This window comes from Lepidochelys kempii, chromosome 2 (assembly GCF_965140265.1).
Source record: "Lepidochelys kempii isolate rLepKem1 chromosome 2, rLepKem1.hap2, whole genome shotgun sequence".
In the NCBI taxonomy this organism is placed as follows: domain Eukaryota; kingdom Metazoa; phylum Chordata; order Testudines; family Cheloniidae; genus Lepidochelys; species Lepidochelys kempii.
The window spans coordinates 75085149-75105523 of NC_133257.1; the positions used below are offsets into that span (position 1 = coordinate 75085149).

The 20375-nt window shown below is 38.9% G+C and overlaps 1 protein-coding gene across 21 annotated transcripts in view; it reads right to left on the bottom strand.

The window, feature by feature from the left end:
- The window catches only part of DTNA (dystrobrevin alpha), a 308120-nt gene that overhangs the window by 70873 nt on the left and 216872 nt on the right, over window positions 1–20375 (bottom strand). For all 21 annotated transcript variants that reach the window (XR_012157223.1, XR_012157224.1, XM_073331259.1 and 18 more), the window contains 5 exons: window positions 16431–16516; window positions 14895–15049; window positions 6978–7083; window positions 4859–5025; window positions 2153–2277 (listed from right to left, as the gene is read on the bottom strand). Coding sequence is in view for 19 of the 21 variants with exons in the window: in XM_073331259.1 (XP_073187360.1) it covers window positions 2153–2277; window positions 4859–5025; window positions 6978–7083; window positions 14895–15049; window positions 16431–16516 (639 nt within the window). In the remaining 2 variants the exon portion in view is untranslated. The remainder of the gene's footprint in view (window positions 1–2152; window positions 2278–4858; window positions 5026–6977; window positions 7084–14894; window positions 15050–16430; window positions 16517–20375) is intronic.

The window sequence follows — 20375 nt, forward strand, 5'->3', positions numbered from 1 at the left end:
TTCTTGCCCAGATCTGTTTCTCCTGATACCTTTTATCTTCCATTATATTTAAAAATAAAAATTGTGCCAGCAAGACGATATTCTCAATGAGTTACTGTAGCATATCTTTCCCCTCAGTTAATTTATGTGAATTACACTGTAGAGCCTGCTATTTCCACGACTTGCACGTTTTTCATTCATCATTATACTCAATACAGTTATATTGCTTTCAATTTAAAGTGAGAAACTGTACTATAAAACAAAATAGATGGTCTCTCATCCTCATATCCATTCACACTAAATTATATCTATGTATTTAGAATGAAGACTAGATCCTAATTTTACAGCAAAGATTTTGGAACAGATCCTATTCAATTACTGTATCTTTCCCTTTGTTTGAATTCCTTCATAATAATCCATGTTATTTGCTATCTAAGAATATATGTTTGCAGTGTTGCTGCAGGGTACTACAATCATTCTGTGAAACAAATTTATTTTAAAAGGTTTTTCATTGTTGTTGTTTGAAGTGGTGTTGTAGCCATGTTGGTCCCATGATACGAGAGAGACAAGATAGGCAAGGTAATATATCTTTTATTAGACCACGTTGTTGGAAGATGATCCAACAAAAGATACTACTTCATCTACCTTGTCTCTCATGTCAGAATACAGGTAGATCCTCCTACTGGAGCCAGTATTAATGTCCCACAATCAAAAACTCTAGATAGCATGAGGAAGAGGCTGTAATTTTACTTTCATGATCTCTCTTTCTATCTCTCTGATGTATGCCCAATTTCTGCATGTGAAATTATTATCTATCCATCCATGTCTCTCGGCTTTTATACCATGCTGATCATCATGGTATCTGAGCAAATCCATCTAATTCTGTTTCTTGGTACAATCTGCCACTATTCTATCCTTATGATCAAAGCAGTACATTTATTTTAAGAGATAATCAGTTGTAACCATCACACAAAATTAAACATCTGTCTGAGATACCTCACATTTTAAAAAAAGAGGGACAGTCGTGCTGCGTTGGAAAACTCCCATTATGACCACCCAAAGACCATCATCAGCATGATTTAGTTTTAAAATGTCGAAGCAGGTTAAGAAAGGGTTCCCACAGCCTTTATGGTTTTTGCCTGCACTGCTTCAGTCAGCAGCATGATGAAGGTGGTTAAAAGACTGACTTTTTTTTTTTTAATAACAATGCTTGCAGCACTTTTCATGAGAAGTATTTTAAAATAAAATGTCTTTAAAATCATTTCAGCACATCTAATTGCTTTGGAACCTTTTTCCAATTGTTACTTTAGTTTTGCTGTGAATTCCTGGGAAAGCGTGTCACTTTTAGGTCAAATGAGACCAAGAAAGCACAGGTCACCAGAGAAGTCAATGTCACCTAACCAGATGACAAATATTTGATCTACTACCAGCCCAGATGGAGGCCCTTCAATGAATGCATATCATCTGAAGTGGCAATTTCCCCATTGTATGCAAATCTAGCCTTCTTTCTGCTTTGACCGGTAGGGAGGAAAGCATGACCAATTGATAAACTTTAAATAAAAAAAGAGAGTGAAAGGGAAAACTTAGAGACAAACTACAATATTGAGTAAATTAAAAAGGATCAATAAACTGAAATCCAAGATTAGAATAAGATGAAAATTCAGCTGCATTGTTTTAAGACTTGATGGGTGAAATTCTGGTTCCATTAAGTCATTGAGAACTTTGCCATTGACTTCAAGAGGGCCAGGATTTCACCTCTTGTCTGGCACCTTAGTTCAAGACAATACAGTGTTACGTTGAAGTCTGGAGACTCATGAGAATAAATCCAGAGAGCTGAATCGTGAATATATCTAAATGTACTAAACCATGAAAACTACACAAAATTTAAATACTTTCACTCTCTTCTCTCCCCACTTATGACTGTGTCCCATATCTGTGTCACCTGTATGTATCACCATCCATATGTTTTTTCAATAGTTTAAATGTGGCCTGGCACACCAAGGTAAATTCATGCTAACAGAAAGCCCCTTCTTGTGATTTTATACAAAGCAGTTGATTCATTGCATGAGACATGAAACAGCCATCATGCAATGCCTCCAGAGCCATTGGAGATACAGTCTGTACATGTCAACTGGAACAAAGGTTACTTTCTCTACAGCACACAGATACTTACACAATATGAGCCAGGTTTAGAGGTTTTTCAGGCTGGTCAGGGAACATTGGGTGCAAAGGTTCACGACTGGAAGCACAGCTTAAAGACTTGCTAAGTGCATTAGTTAGCTTCTTAGCAGGTGATTTCTGGGAGGAACAAGGAAGGTAAAAGTAATGTGGACAAGTAAGGTGCAAATGGTTGTTACATTGAAACTACAGGAAGTGCAAAACAAAACCTTACCACTTACAATCAAATATTCTTAACTTTTTCCTCCCTCCACTCCTTTCTTTAGGGGTCTAATGAGCCAAAGTCCATTTAGGTCAATGGAAAGATTCCCATAGTCTTCAGTGGGCTCTGGATCAGGCCCTGGGAGATGCTGTTTATTCGAAGGTAGTGGCATGCATACAAGCCAGTGCACTATATTTCTTCCCTCTCCTCCTCACTAGCTGTTTCACTAGCTTTCTTCATTCTTTAGATGTTTTAATCTACAGCTTCTCTCTTGTCTGCCTTAGAAGCTGTTGCCTCTGCTACAATAAGGGCAAATGAAATTTCATACACAATACTGATGGAGTTTCATGGACTTGGAGACAGAAAGCTAAAAGAAGAGACTGATCAGTTTTTTGGGAAGCAATGAAAGCTTAACATCTCTGCTCTCACTGTGTAAACACCACGCATTTGAATCCTGGGATCCCACAAGTCTTCACAGTGCAACACAATGTAATGCTAGTTTTAAAGCACTAGGACAGCTACATCTTCAGCTTTTATAAACATAATGACATATTATAGACAGTGAAACTCTTTTATAATAAGTAATCCCCAGATAACAGCTTCATTCTAAGTGAAGAAAGGATGGCTGTGTGATTGTAGCATAGGGCTGTGAGTGCTGGGTTCTGCTCGAGGTTCTGCAACAGATTTCCTGCATGACCTTGGACAAGCCAGTTAAATCTCTCTGGGACTCAGTTTTTCTATCTGTAAAATGGGGTTAATACTACTTCCCAATCAAAAAGGGATATCAAGCTTAAGTTGCTAGAGTTTTTAAAGTGCTTTGAGATCCTCACAAGGAAGGATATTAATTATTTTTATTTCTGGAATTATAAATTATACACAACAATGAATCTGAACAATTTAGGACTCTCACTCTACTTTATTATAAATGGAGTTTCACTCTGAATTCACCATAATTGAGTTCTACTGGACATCCCCAGTATACACACGCACCCGAGATATTTGCATGAGTTAGGCACACCCCGGGTGTGTGCATGTACCTAACTTTTAAAGATTAGGCCCAATATATAGAACATTCATACACAGGGAGTGTTAAGGCCATTGTTATCAAATCTGCTTTGAAAGAAACACACCCATGTACACAGCAGTAAGGCAATTTCAGATTTGAATTGAAATATTCCAGTCAGAAAGTAAACAACATTTGGGCAGTAGGGGCAACTAGACATGTATTCATATGTTGCTTTTTATTGAGTCTGGCAAGGTTTTGAAACAGTTTTCAAGTGAAATGACCAGATTCCTTCCCTACCATTGCAGCACACTTCCTACAGCAAGATACATCATTCCACAAATACACTGTCTGTTAAGGGATGAGAAAAAGATCCAGGTGGCACATACTTTTCTATCCAGAGTCTAAACTCAAGTCATCTATGTCCACAAAGTGAGAGCCCAGAGGGCATTTGTCCACCTAGATCTATTGTGAGGCAGAGTAGAGTCATGTGCCTGGCATACTGATCATCAAACAGTATTTCTTTTATAGTTAACCCTTGCTTGTTTGGTGCAATATCATCATCAGGCAGGCAGCTACTTTCACAGAAGCAGAGTTTTAATTGTTTTAAACATGGTTCTGAAAACTTAGGTTCAAACACGTGTCCACACACACACTGTGGTCTGCATCCTTCCTGACTAAAAGACCACTCCTCTCCACGTACAATGCACCACTGACACCTCTGAGATCAGCTGAAGTGCCTCTGCTGACAGTCCCCGGATTTGAATTCTGAAGATGGCATGTTCTTAGTGTTGGGACCTCTGCTGGAAATTTGCTTCTCCTTTGGCTCTGCTAGAGCCCAGATTTCAGGGAGAAGTTGAACTATTTGGTGAAGCATTTGTGCCAGCTGCGTATAAGCGGTGGATTTTTTTTTTAACATGATGTAAAGGTGGGTGGTTATTTTTGTTACTTAATATAGGCTGTATGATTTATTATGGATGTAATTATGTTAATGTACTCAAATGCTATTATAATGGGAACATAATACATATATATTGAACACACAAACTTAAAATACTTCCTAAAAAAAGAAAAGATTTCATGGACAGCTGAATGATACTTCAGTAGTCCCAATAATTTCATTTACATGTAATCATTAGCATATGAATCAGAGAAACAGAGAGAAAGCCTAACAAATAGTAAACTATGGGTCCTTCAAAAATGGAAAAACTTACTGTGAAAATAGCATTATATTCCAACACCCTCCTGCAGTTGTCCTGACATCCAGCACAGTATTAAACTGTCAGACTGCTCAAATCCACGCTCAGAAGAGAAATTCTTGTCTCAGAGCTTAATGGTGAACAAGGAGCACAACTGTGGATTCTCCATACTTATCTAAATTGGCCACCAAAGTTTTATATTTTGCTATATAAAATGACTGAACTGGCCAATTCCTACTCCATCCTTGGGATTCTCTCTCTAACTGCTGGAGTTCAAATGCATGAACCTTCCCTTACCCAGGATGTGTATTCTTTCATTTGGTGTTGGTTGCTATGGGAACCACTAGCATGTCCCCTCCAGAAGCAGTCCTGACAGAGCTGGTAATTGTGACACTGCTGGCATCGATAGCGAAATCCCATCATGCTCTCACTGTGGCAGTAGGAACACTCAACAGGGTGGAAGACTGTGGGGGAGAGAAATTTAACAAAACAAACAAAAGAAACAATAAGAACAAGATTAAGAATGAAGTCCCAAATGGTGACTGAATCCTTCCTTTGTTAGAAGTAATTTTCAACATCAAATGCCATTCATGGTCTTAGGCTGAGGAAAATATATATGTGAAAACTTCACAAGTCTTTTGTGGGTCTCTTCCAGGGTACAAACTGCACTTGCTTCATTCCCAACTCCAAATCCTTTATCACTTCTGAAGCAACATGCACAGTTCCTTCCTACAGCCTCAGAAACATGTTTAAATTACAAAGCAAACTGAGCTTATTGTAGAGGAAATTAGGAGGAAATCTACCTTGCTCTAATAGGTTTTTATTGTTATCATTAGCAGTTGGATTGGTGAGCCTAAGGGTCAGGGGTCAGATTTTCAAACACGGTGCCTAAAGCTAGGTGCCTAAATCTATATAAAGGCATCTAGATACCTATTTTAATCACCTACGGCTGATGTAGTTAACTAACCACATTTAGACAGATGGATATGGATTTAAGCACTCAATGTTTAGTACCCACATTTGAAAATCTGGCCCTAAGAATGGGCTCCATTTTGTCCACCATTCCAACCAAAAATATATAAGGAGGATTTGTGTCACCTGGAAGCACTGCCCTAGAATATTAGGCTGATCTATGGCATCTTTTACTATTCATGCTGCTACGAGCTGTGTTTTTTCCCCCCACTTGGCACTCCCATTGCCTCTGCCCGTCTCTGCACACTGCAGCACGTACACTATATTTACCTGCAACTGAATACATATATGCATTCCCCCTTTGAAGCTCGTTATGCTCTGTAGACAGCTGGGAGGGAGCACGAGAGGAAATGAGCTGGCAACACTTTCCCAATGACCTCTGGTAGTAAGAGAAAATCCTCTGCACAACAACCCTTGTCCCTCCTGACTAAGGAAGTGAGGCTCTTAAGTTTATTTTCAAACATGTCTGCTCCTTGAGCTAGCAGCTGAGCCATTAGACAGAGTCTCAAAAGAGAGAGAAGATTTCCCCCCCGCCTACCAAGGGAAATATGGGGAAACAAAATTGTTTGTTTTTTGAAGATTTATTCATATTGTTAATTGAATGTTTAAATATAAAGGCTTAACATGTTTCCTCAGGTTTTATATCTTCCATTCCATCTAGATCCACAACATGAAAGGATATATTGTCAATGACATTTGCAAAGGATTAGATGCCAAACTCCCCTTAAGAACCATGTGGAGGAAATACCGTGTTAGGAGCAGGTGTACTCTGCTCCGACAGACACTGAAAGTGTCCTTACTATTATGTATCCTTTTCCTGTTTAAGGTCAAATACAGGTCATTGTGCACAGCAGAAGCAGATGGTTTTGCATAAGAGAACTGTGTGGGAATCTGCCAGAACTATTTGGGAAAATACATAGGGCTTGGAGGGGTGGAGAGAAGATGGCACGTACCCACAGTACTGGGGTCCTTCTGTGGTTGCGACTGCAGTTTCAGTGCTGCGACAGGGTCTGCATTCTGCTATGGAATCTGGACTTAGCCTGCCAGGTAGATTGTGTGGGAAGGAGCTGCCTTGCTGTTCCTCCTTTAGTGCTGTTATGTCATAGCTAATAAATGTCACGGTCTTTGATTTTACCAAACGTGTGTGTGTCACGAGTGGGCCACCTACTGAAGCTCTCTGGCTGTCCAGGGCATCAAAAGCGAGGAAAAAATTAGGACAAACTCCAGAGCACAGCAAAAAATTAAACAAGGCTACAAGTGGAATGAGTGACACTAAGCCATCCTATTTGATTAGCAGCTATAGGATGGCACCTGGAATCAATAACCTCAGTACAGTAGCTCTTATGATGTCATCCATAAACTGAGAAGCTCATCGTATATAGCCTAGATGTCCCCATTGCAACTGCTATTCTTTAACTAAACTTGGTGAGCAGCCATCACTTACCATTTTCAACATTTGCCAATCGATGCAGGAGTGGTAACCAGACCAGACACTGTGGCGGGGGGTCAGACATGAGAGTATCCAAGAAAGCATTTAATGTGACTTTTTTCTGCTCAAATAAACACAAACACACACAAAAAATCAGTAACCACAAAATCAGGGTGACTTGAACATGTTTTTATAAAAGCACTTGGGAATGAAGAAATGAAGTTCTTAAATTTCAAGCCATAAACTGAGAAGAAAGTGACACTGCCAAAGGTTGTAAAAACAGAATATGAAGGTGTTAGTGGTTATAATGTCTGCCACCTGTAACCAGCAGTTCTCTTCATGGAAGGAGTTGATGCCATTTATTAAGTAATCACTCACTTTAAGGGTTCTGACCTAAAGCTAGTCCCCCAAAATACCAAAGATTCTTCCTGAATACATCCGTTTCCCAACCTGTCCATATTACTATAAGGCATTGGTCCTATCTAACGCACATGTGTCAAACAAAAAGCCATTCACATCCACAGAGTGACAGACACCACTCCAGTATTTACCAAAGTTAAAAAAATGAAAAGACAAATAAAGACAGTGATTAACATTTTCAACAGTGTATACATTCCATTTTTAGAAGTGACTTAGACACTTAGAGGTTTAAGTCCTATTGTTTCTCATTGAGGCTGAGACTCCTAAATGACCCAAGTCTTTTTGGTTTTGGAGAATGGGACATGAGCATTTTTGAACTTTTTTAACTCAAATCTTACTCTAATGTTTAAGACCTGTACACAGATTCCTCTCTGAGATGTGTCCACTGTTAAGACAAATTCTTTACCTTTTAATATAGTTCTCATAGTATGCAACAGACTTACTGACAGTAAATCTTACTGACAGAAATTAAGAATTAATGCCTTCCCATGAAGAAGTTGATCATATATAAATGTTGAGTCCTGTCTGGAATATTTGTAGATAAAAAACAGTGATATTTGTTTGTATAGGTTATTGCATTCATTTGGATCCCAAAGTGCTTCCCAGACTATATTAACTGATTGTACAAACCATCATTTTTACCCATTAGTGAAATGGCAGCTGTTCAATAGTGCACAGCCTCACTACACAGAAGTTTTAGGAGTAGAAGTAATGAAGGAAGCTGCACCCTGTTGTAACTGCAGAGGAAATATATACAGGCAGCATGTAACCATCCCAACTAACATTTGTGAAAAGTGTCACGGGATATTTAATGAACAGAAATAGCCAGAAACTCAAGTTTTTCATCTCATTGAATGACAAGACCTTTCTATTTCAGGTCCCCTAGAAATACAGTAATCCCCAGTTTTTTGCTATTTTAAAGTGTAAATGTTCAGTGTAAAGTGTAAATTTGTAAATTACAAATTTAATCTGAAAGTCACCAATAGTAAACAAGGAGCTGCATCAGTACCAAAAATTAGTCCATATCAATAAACATGTTAATAGGATGGTTAACATCTGTTTACCATACTCCTGCTCTTCCCCTCATCTGAGAATGAGTGATTTCTTCCCAAATAAACAGGAACTCTGTGCTGTTAAGCACCAGCTCACAGAATAATGGATTTGCCTTTTAGGGCTCTACTGTGGATGCTGGTCATGGCTTTGCTGACCATTGCCATCAACTTATGTCACTATTAGCAGCAGCAGAGCTGAAAAGAGGAGGAGATGGGCAGAAAGAAAACTAGTGAATGAAAGATCATCCAATTTCCCATTTCATAAATAATCAAGTAGCGTAAAGTGTTCTCTCTGCTCCTGGAGAGGGACTACGTTGGCTGCACACACAGTGGTGCTCTGAACAAGCAAACAGATGCAGAGGCAAGCACAGCTCTTCCACAATGGAATTCTCTTTGGAATGGAACTATAAATAAGGCCCCAACAAATTCATGGTCCATTTTGGTCACTTTCACGGGCATAGGATTTTAAAAATCATGAATTTCATGATTTCAGCTATTTAAATCTGAAATGTCACGGTATTGTAATTATAGGGGTCCTGACCCAAAAAGGAGTTGTGGGGGGCGGGTCTCAAGGTTATTGTGGGGAGGGGTATAGGTGTTGTAAGGGTACTGCTACCCTTACTTCTGCGCTGCTGCTGGCAGCGGCGCTCCCTTCAGAGCCGGGCAGCTGGAGAGCAGCAGCTGCTGGCCGGGAGCCAGCTCAAGCCAGCTTCAAGCCCAGCTCTGAAGGCAGAGCCACCGCCAGCAGCAGCACAGAAGGATGGCATGGTGTGCTATTGCCACCCTTACTTCTGTGCTGCTTCCTGCAGAGCTGGGCCCTCAGTCAGCAGCCGCCACTCTCCAGCACCCAGTGTATAGTGTCATCATATGTTCGGCTGCGTGTGTTCTTTCTGCATGTCACAATGGCTCTAGCCAGACAGTTCATAGATCAGGCTCCAACTGAACTGCCCAATAAGACCACAAGACTTGGTTTAGTAGCGAAGGCACTGGCCAAGCTTACTGCTAATGAAGCATGGTGCTAATGTCCCGCCTCAATGGTTACAGGTACACAAACACATGTGTGCCTGTGACAATGAACCAGCTCACTCAGTGGTAGGACTTTCCACTGCCCCTTGGCCAGATGTAGGGTTAAAGTGAGGGATCCCAACATTTATAGACTGAGAAACAATCTGGGATAAACAACTTACGTGTCACCTTACACGTTTCATGACCTGTTTGTTACCTCCCCTTGTTCTTTCCTCCTGAGTCAGACAAAACATTCCTATTCACTACGTGGCTTTGTACTTTTACTCCTGTTTTAGACAAAATATCACTACTCAGCACTTTCGTCACACCATTTGATCGTGTACTAGGTTGGGGTGTTCTTGTGCTGGCCAACTGGACTGTGTTCAGTGTGTTTTAGCAATGCTAGAAATACTGGTGCTGAGTCTGTGTACTGGACACTGACTTGCTGGCAAGCATCTGCTTTTGACAGGGCCTGACTGTTGTTCATAGCATAACTTTTGCTGACTTTGGTTCACGCCTCAGACTTTGCATCAGGCCCATGCTTCAGGTGCTCTTTTTCTACTACATTTCCTGACTTTGTGTCTTTTTATGGGGAGGATGTTTACCCATTGTCCTGGAAAAACACAATGCATGGACTGAATATGACCCAGTGGACTAAACACTACTATACACTACCATACACTACCTTACACTACCATTCACACTTTTATGCCCCATCTGTCCCTTGGTCTGCACATTCCCTCATATGACCGATAGATAGATTTTTCCAATTGTTTTTAGTTCCTTTATGGTAGGCCTGGGAACGGTAGGCCCGGAACTTTGATTGAGGAATACAGTGTTATGATTGAGCTTTGGGGGCACGCCCAAATAATTAACATAGAGGGATAATATGGATATGGTATTTGTATTAGTAGGGTGTGTATATAAATATATATATGTGTACATATGATAGTACCTCATATCCAAGCATAACAATCTTTTTCCAATCTGGTGTTGTAGTCTGTCCCTTTTACTCTGGTACCGCAGATAGCAACACACTCTTATTAGGGAAGTTACAATTACCAGCTGCATTATTATTAGTAGTAGGTTGAGTATTTTGAAATACTGGGATAGGCATTATTACAGTATGTTTCACAGTGCTGTATGTATAAGAAGTAAAACAGAAATCTGGAGTAGTGACGTTACAAATGAGGCCTTTATATATAATTTTTTTGTAATTAGTTACAGTACTGCTCATTCATATACACTTAATCTCTCTTGGTTCAGGTGTTCCTCCCTTCTGAGGTTGCTCTTCACTCCTCCTCATTTCTGCTTTCTCTTTGTTTTAAAAGTTATAGTTTTTACACAAACCTCCAACAGATAAAGGAATTAAAAACAGAACACAATAAAGAGAAAACAGGGTAAAAACTTTACTTGAAATAAATCCAATAAATTAATTATTTTAACCCTTCAGGAATGCAACAGCTGAAAATACTCCTAACTTTCTTGACTATACGGTTGCCTAGCCAAAAAAAAAAAAAAAATATGCAGACTCTGCTTCTAATCCTAACCACTGACTAATATTTGAAACATGGGTTTTCCCTATTCCCATATAGCAGGGTTTTAAAATAAAATTAATATAAAATAATGTAAAATGCCTTAAACTACTAAATTAATACAACAAATTTGGCAAATAATATAAATGTTTAAAACTTTTAATAAAAATTGATAAACGAAAAGGTGGTAATTTCCTTATTTAAATATTTAACTCTTTTGCTTACCTGTTTGTTTTCTTTAAGATATCGTTTTAGTAATTAAGCTCTTAATGTCTTATCTTGTATAGTTAATAGAATTCTGTCACATTTGTTTTTAATTGTAAGTCTGTCCTGTGTTGTATGTTGTGTGTGTCACATAACTGCTTTATTATTATTTTGTTGCAACAAAAAAGTCAATTTTGTACTTTTCCAATATACGTGGTACCACACTGTTTTAATACTATGGTTGGTGTAACCATCATAATATTATTAATACCAATTTTTTTTGCAAAGTTCAAAAAGGTCTTAGTTATAAATATATGTACATCTATTTCTGCTGCAACAAATAATGCAATTGCAAACACAAAGGACTTTCTTTTACTAATCACAGGATTTTTATTTCAAAGGAAAAAATGTAAGGGGAAAATCAACATTAAGGCAAACATAATATTAACAAAATGTCAATTTTGTATTTGGGTTTTATAAACTTCTCTATGCTTCTATCAAGTATTAAATATACAGTTATAAAAATATTATAGCAAAAATGCTAAAAATTTAACAATGTATGCTTTGTCCTATTATGTTGCAAAATGTAAAAGCTAAGCAAACAATTTCAACAAGTTCCTACCTTTAGCTCACAAACACAACAAAGTGTCATGGAAGTTTAATACTCAAAGTGTTTGCATAAACCTGCATTTAAAATTTATTTTGGTTTCATTTATATACTTTTCTTTTAGGTCGTGTTAAAAGGAAGTAATGGTTGTTAAAGTTTGTGCTCCTAAATAGTTAACAAAAGTGGAACTGGTATCACAAGCAAATTAACTCTGAAAAACTTGGGTAAAAATTCTGTTACTAACTCTTATGCTATAACAAAGTGTTCAGCAGGGGAAAGCAATACACCTTCTCACAAAAACTGTGAACATCTATTTTAAGAGTTAAATATTATATTTTGTATAAAATATTAGTAATGCACCTCAAGTGAAAATAAATGCTTACACAATTGCACAAGGATAGCTTGTGTGATAAAAAACTTGGTTCCCATTACATTGTAAACAAACTAAGCTAATCTGCGTATTAAATTTTGGTTACTGAAAACAAGAGAAATGTAAACAAGCAAAAACTGTATTATATTAACTAACTTAAGCTGTTTAATGTTGCATCCTACAAATCGAAGACACCAGAAAATATCACATGCCAAAGACACCAGAGATATCAGTACACAGTAAAAAAAACCCAAACCCACAAACATAAAAAAGAAAAGAAAAAGAAAAGAAAAATTAAGTGCTTTATAAACAGACTGGTCAGCTACACCTCAGTCTACCACACAAACAATTAAGTAAGCAATCAGCTAAAAACCCCTCGCTGGACCAGGTCTGTCATTTAAACTGTATATTATTAAGCAAAGTAAGTTCATGTGCCAGTGGTTTTAAATCTTTAACATCAAAATATGGATAAATTTGGGTACTGTGTAAAAGCAACTGTATTATTGTATTATAATTTGGGTCCATGACACTGAATCCTAACTAAGACACATGTTATTCAAAACAATCTTGTTCAGTGTCTGGTTACCAATACTAAATCCTAACACAGTAATATTTAATAAATTGGTTATTGTCCATTTGGTAGGTTATCTGAAAGACAGCATCTATAAAAAACAAACTGGATCTATGTCAGCTACTGGTATATCACAGAGCAGTGCAACCAATGAAACAGAAGCTAGCCATTCCTGTTTCCTGCCCAGCAAAGTTTATCCCAGAGAGTGACAACCAGCAGTAAGGGTAACCTATAACCTAGTCATAGGATAGGGTAAAAGCACACAAGACCAGATTTCACGGTGGGAGACCAGATTTCATGGTCCGTGACACATTTTTCATGGCCGTGAATTTGGTAGAGTCCTAGCTATAAATTAAAACTTGATTTGTACCAAATAAAGTAATTTCTGATTCATTGACAGCTTTATGGTTGCACTCTTTTGGTGGTCACTGATTTTATGGATTAAAGAAGCAAAGTCCCTTAAAAGGACACTGACAGTAATTTCCATACCTTTAAAAAAGTCATTTTTTTCCTCCTGCAGTTTTTATCAATTGCTTGGAAACTTGAAACTAAATATACACTGTGAAATGAGGGGTGATGGGTTCTGTAGCCTACACAGGTTGTGGGCCTGAGGGGCCCATTAGGGTACCTGGCTGTACCTGTAGCGAGAGTCAGGTTTAACTGAACAAGAGGCTCAGTGGGGCAGGACTAGGCTGGATTATAAAGTCAGGAAGTTTGCAACAGAAAGAGGCTGCAGAGACAGAGTCTGCAGTCACTCTCTGGGAGCACAGAGGAAGGCAGGTGAAAACCCAAGAAGGAGAATAAACCCTGGGGTTCTACCCCTAGAAGAAGGGTCAACCCCAGAGGAGTTGTGCGGGAAAGAAAGCCTGCGAGAGCTAGGTAGGAAGAAGCCCATGGAAACAGCATAAGGGGGAGGATTATGCAGACCTTCACTGGTTGTTATGGAGTCTCTGGGCTGGTACCCAGGGTAGAGGAGGGGCCTGGGTTCCCCCTGCCAGCCACTGGGAAGTGGCATAGGCACCATGGAGATGCCAACTAGACTAGCTTTATTACCCTGGAAGGGGAGGGCTATTTCAACTTGGCAGGAGGACTAACCCACGAAGGCGAGTCACTTCAGTTCCTGAGTGCAAGAGAAGGGCTACAGAGTGAGAGTGAGAGATGACAGGCTGAGGAACTGCAAGAAGAGGGCATCTGGCTGGCAGAGCTAATTCCCAGATGTGACCAGAAGGAGATACCCTAGTAGTGAGTAGACATCTCCATGTCACTAGGTTGTGGAACAACATTTGTCCAAGCCACAGCACATCAGAGTTAGGACACATTTTTAGTTCCACTACTGTAGATTTAATTTTTTTAAATCTCTGCTATAGCGATAACAGTTTTTTGACAGGAAGATAAATATATCATATCATGTTTATCCTGCTTGTCAGGGAAAGAGGAAGTGTAAATTCCCCAGATCTATATTTTGGCAGTAAAGATGAGAAGAAAAATACTTCTTTGTTCCCAATGTCTTCTCAGCTTCAACATCTTCCCTTACTTTGCATGTATTGCACTCGTGAATTTCTTATAGGTGGTAAGCTAAGTATAATCAAATATTTTTCTAAGGGTGTAAATCAATGCAGTTCCCAGGAAGGAATTCTCTTCTTCCATTACACCAGAGCAATGCACAATCAGCTAGATGTAGTATTGGGTATTTTGGAGCTTCCCCCTGCCCCCACTCCAAAGCATTAGGTATTGGCCACTGGAAAGATATCAGACTCAATGCATCCAGAGTCTGATGTGCTGTGACAAATGCCATATTCCTTTCTTAGTAACTTCAGTGCTTTCTTGGATCCTACTAAGAATTTCTGCAAGAGAAAATCAGATGTTCAGTTGCCTGTAGGCTTCCATTTCCAACAGAGAAGAGGTGAGAAACAGTTCTTTTTCACTGGAGCATTTCAAGTGTATCTGTTCCTTCATCATAGACATGAGCAATTAGATACTTGGTTTGAGAATTGGATTTCACCATGATGGAGATATAAGGTCAGGTATTCACAACTGTAGCAGGAAAGAGGAGCAGCATGATTGTGTGCGCGCACGTATGTGTGTGTAAAGGAAAAAAAGAAAAGAACAAAAGAAAACTTGTTTAGTCATGTGACTGACAGCATGTCAGCGATGCCATCTTTCTTTACCTGTTGAGAGAAACAGGATTTTGCCGATTGCTCCGTGTAACCAAATGAAGGACCTTCGAAAACTGCAGTGGGAAGTTTGAGAACCTCCCGCAGAAACATATCATACCTTCCATAAACCATCACTCCACCAGAGTCTGAAATCATTGAGAAAATATCTGGGGAAATTAAAACAAAACAAAAAATAAAAGCAAGGAAAGGAGAGGTTTACTTCATTTAAACCGCAGATGATCTCTTAGTTCAACAACATATGATCTGAACTTAAAGTAATGAGATTTTATATATAATGTATTCTGCTTATGGAAAACATTATTGCACCTTTAATTTTAGCTTAACTTGCCAGAGGCAAAAGGAAAATGCACATGTAAGAAAACTATCAGATTTCTATATTAAAATATTCCTGCTTTTGTGGCTCTGCGGTGTCGTTCCTTTTTAGCTGGTGCTTGATGCGTAACATGAGAGAGTAATTTAGGCAGATAGAATGGATCCAATTGGACGAAATGCAAAACATCAACTACAACTTTTTGTCTGGTGCCATTCTGGCAGTGAGTTCATGAGGCTGTTTATTATTTTTTTGGACATGTAGAACACAACAAATTTGAAATTCATTACTTGATTCTTATCACATTTTTGTCTTAAATTATTTGTCATGTAAATATTACAATTTGTTATTCTATAGCTGCACCTTACTCTTTTTATTTTCCTTGATGATAGACTTCACTTTCTTACTAAAAAAAAAAAAGTTTAAAAGGATCCAAAACTTAGTGGAGGATGCTAGACTAAGGGACCATTATAATTTTTCAGGCTGTTATGGCCACCTCTGTTCTAGATGGCAGATACCATACTGGGTACATCCGGAGGGAAATTCCAAGTGAAGGACCCTGCAGTTCACTGCTGGGAAACCAGTATCACACTACATCCTGCCACTGCATACAGCCTATGGACTCAAGGAATCAATAGCTATCCTTATTCACAACATCAGAGAACAGGGAGAACTAAGCACTGTACTCTAGATGAAGCTGATCCCGACGGACAAGAATTCTAAAAGGAAGTCTCTCAATGCTTCTGCAGCTAGAATAAATCTTGGCTAGTTTTGTTTGGAAAATGAGATAAATCCTGTAAAGTAGAAGGGATAGACATGTGCCCCTGGAAAGGAAATATAAACAGTGTTTAAACGGTATTGTTTTTCTAACTGAAAATGAGAGAGATATCATGAAAGAGAAAATTGTCCGATGATGCTTCATAATGCTAGACATTTGCTGTACTTAACTGTACTTATAACCTTTGAATTCAATCAATTTGATCAGAAATCAAATTTGTACTGTGTTCATCAGAATTAGAGATGTGTGACCTGGCTCCAAAACTGGTTGAGAGTCCATCCAAAAAGTGAACTTATCTGAAGATGCAAATTGGTTCAGCAAAACCCCACCATCACCAAATATAAAAATGCTATAATCCCATCAGGTCCACCTACCATTCTAGCACAATTTGATATCTTACAAAAATACAGGGATGAACGACAGACAAAACAAGACTTACATCTTAATTTGTCCATGATCTTTCCTCCACAAAGAGTTGCCAAAGCCATTTTGACAGCAAAAACTGAAATTTTACCATGTCCTTCCCTGTTTGATAATAAGAAGTTGTTATATGGCATGATCTGACCAGCATGAATGTACATTTTAACTGCATCTCTTTGACATGACATAATACACCAGGCACATATTATATGCAGGTTCACAGAAATCTTTAGATCAATGCATTTTTCTTTTCAGATTTTTACTGTTTTCTTTTGAGAGGACATACAACGGCAGATTTCTCTGTAAAGCTATCAGAGACCATCTAAGAACATCAACAAGGCACATTTTAATATTAAGCTTATCAGAACAACATTTGAATGCTGGTTAGCACATTCTGCATTAAGCTGATTACTCTTATATATGGTTATTTGTACTACTGTAGTGCTCAAAGGCCCCAATAAAAATCAGGGCCCCACTATGCTAGGAGCTTACATCCTGTTTCAAATTAAATTGTAACAAGTGAGTGCAAAAAGCAATAGTGGGGAAAGGAGGATGTGGATAATGGCTAAAGAACATGTGGTTATCCAGGTTAGCTATTGTACAAGTTAATGGTTCCAAGCCATTTGCTGTTTTCAATTATACCCTTGATTTACACACAATCTTAGAAGGCATTTAGTTAAAACACTGACACTAAGGCCCAGTCCAAACCCCACTGAAGTCAACATTAGACCATTTATTTTCAATGGACTTTGGATCAGGCCCTATGTTAAAACCATCTTATCTTCAGGAAAAGCCTCTTTTTAAATATCACCCTTTGGCATGGTCAGAATTTACCATTTTGAAGGCATTGACATAATACTATAAAGGGTTTCACTAGTCCCATATGACCAAGCAGAATCCCACACTTTTCCCTGCAGGAGCGATGGCACAATCCATTGGTTAATCAAGAAGCTACGCATCTGGAATATTTAATTTCACACAAATTCTATTCAATACTATTTAACACACATGAGGGTATTCGATATAGGGTGAAAAAGTTCTATAATAATTTTCCTACAAATCTAGCCACGTCCCTAGATCTTTTCCTCCTTGGAAGGAATAAGGCTGTATATTGTATATGCAGTGTCCATACACAATGTACACATTTTATGAATTGTTGATCTTTTCACTGAACTATTTTAAGACAAAACTCAGCTGCCCCATTTCCATACCAATTATTCTGCAGCCACCTCAGTGATTTATCATACAGAAACCTTAGCACATTCCAGTTTCTGAGCCAGTATTTTCTATCTTCATTAGAATGACCTCTGCTTTAAATTCTAAAATCATTTCCCTTGGTATGAAAAAAAAAACTAGCACAGGTTGTTTAAAGGAATTATGCTATTACAAGCAGAAGCATGAACATGCTAAAATGTACAATATCACCAAAAATAATAAAATTCCTCCTCTTTTGCATCAATTTTTTGGTCTCAATTTTCAAATGGACTTTTTCTTTGGATTTCTCAGCACCTTCCCTCAGGGCAGTTAAGATACAAATTACATTGGGGCAGCATTTACCTATTACCCGTGGAGACGTTTAATGGGTTCCTATCTCTCTGTTTAACTAAATCACTGAGAGCATATTCTCATCCTAATAAAGAGAATTATTGTTTCACAGTCAGCCAATTCCTTTCTTTTCAATTTTACAGCATGACAAACCCATTTTTCTTTTGAGTTTCAGCAATGGGACTAATAACAGAACAGGGTACTACTCAGTATGAGGATGGCAGAGTGAGGCCATAAGATTCTGTGTCACTGTGGGGAACTAGATAGTCTCTGACCTCCAGTGTCTTCCCCCGCTCCCCGCATGGGTTTATTTATATTTACTTACAGGATTATTTTTTTTGAATGGCAGACACATCAGTTAGCCTTCAGCTTTCCACCCCAGGGACAGAGGCTTTTACCACACTTGAACGGTTATGGGAGCAGGAGAGGTGGGAAAGGAATATATTATATATAGGTTCTGGAACTCTCAATTTGATTTGATTTGTTTTGACACTATTTTGTATCAGTTATTTGTATTCATAAATACATAAATTAGAGCCAGTGTAAATTCAATTTGCCCAAAGTTTTATTTTTATATATATATATATATATCTCACACACACACACGTCTGATAATTGGACCTGATAATGGGTCTAGGACTTTCCAAAGTCCCCAGGGCCCAGAAATGCTCCAGGCAACTCTGCTCTGTAGTATATAACTCCTCTCTACTAGCAGTAGTAGGACCTCTTGAGTAAAGTGCTGCCACACAGGAGTAAATACCTCAGCCACAGGCTGATAGCATCATGCAGGCATAGATTGAATTCAGAGTGCCTCAACTGAAGTGTTCATAACACCTCGCAGGCTGACTAACAGAAAGAGACTTACAATTTTACTCGTAGAAAGAACAGAGAGCACAAAAGATTTTGTATAGTACCTTTCATATTGAAGGTTTCAGAGTAACAGCCGTGTTAGTCTGTATTCGCAAAAAGAAAAGGAGTACTTGTGGCACCTTAGAGACTAACCAATTTATTTGAGCATAAGCTTTCGTGAGCTACAGCTCACTTCATCGGATGCATACTGTGGAAACTGCAGAAGACATTATATACACAAAGACCATGAAACAATACCTCCTCCCACCCCACTCTCCTGCTGGTAATAGCCCATCCAAAGTGACCACTCTCCTTACAATGTCTATGAAAATCAAGGTGGGCCATTTCCAGCACAAATCCAGGTTCTCTCACCCCCCACCCCCATACACACACAAACTCACTCTCCTGCTGGTAATAGCTTATCCAAAGTGACCACTCTCCTCACAATGTGCATGATAATCAAGGTGGGCCATTTCCAGCATAAATCCAAGTTTAACCAAAACATCGGGGGGGGGGGTAGGAAAAAACAAGGGGAAATAGGCTACCTTGCATAATGACTTAGCCACTCCCAGTCTCTATTTAAGCCTAAACTAATAGTATCCAATTTGAAAATGAATTCTGAATGAGGGGGGGAGGTGAGAAAACCTGGATTTGTGCTGGAAATAGCCCACCTTGATTATCATACACATTGTAAAGAGAGAGTGGTCACTATGGATGGGCTATTACCAGCAGGAGAGTGAGTGTATGTGTGGTGGGGGCGGAGGGTGAGAAAACCTGGATTTATGCTGGAAATGGCCCAACTTGATTATCATACACATTGTAAGGAGAGTGATCACTTTAGATAAGCTATTACCAGCAGGAGAGTGGGGTGGGAAGAGGTATTGTTTCATGGTCTCTGTGTATATAATGTCTTCTGCAGTTTCCACAGTATGCATCCGATGAAGTGAGCTGGAGCTCACGAAAGCTCATGCTCAAATAAATTGGTTAGTCTCTAAGGTGCCACAAGTCCTCCTTTTCTTTTTGTTTCATATTGAAGGTATCCCTCAAATGCTTCATAGTATTGAAGCAAAAGTGACTGTACAAACATAGAAGCCTGTACGTGTTAAGCAACAGCACAGCAGAGTTTTGAGATAAGGGAATGCTGGAACAACTGCAGCGGCACAGGAGCCAGCAACCAGAGCTGTAAACAGGGGCGTTTGAGTGGGAGTTTGAAAGGGGAGTTTGTCTTGTGGTGCTTGTTTGGGGTTTGCTTTTGCTGTGGGTGGTGTTGTTTTGGTGTGGTTTGTGTTTCCCAGATTAACAGGATTTAGGTGGGGAGGCTATGACAGATACAGAGGCAGCAGTGGGAGTGACCCATGTCGTGGAAGACACAATGAGGATGACTGGATGTGGAAGCTGCGGTATGTACATGATCCTGGAGGGGGTATCTGGTAAGAGTTTTGTCGGCATGAAATGCTGTCTGATAGAGCTGATGGAAGAAAAGATCTGAGGTTTGGAGATGCAGGTGGAAAGTCTGGTTGAGTTTAGAAGGGGGTTCGAGCAGATTATGGAGCAAAGACATGAGGTAGCT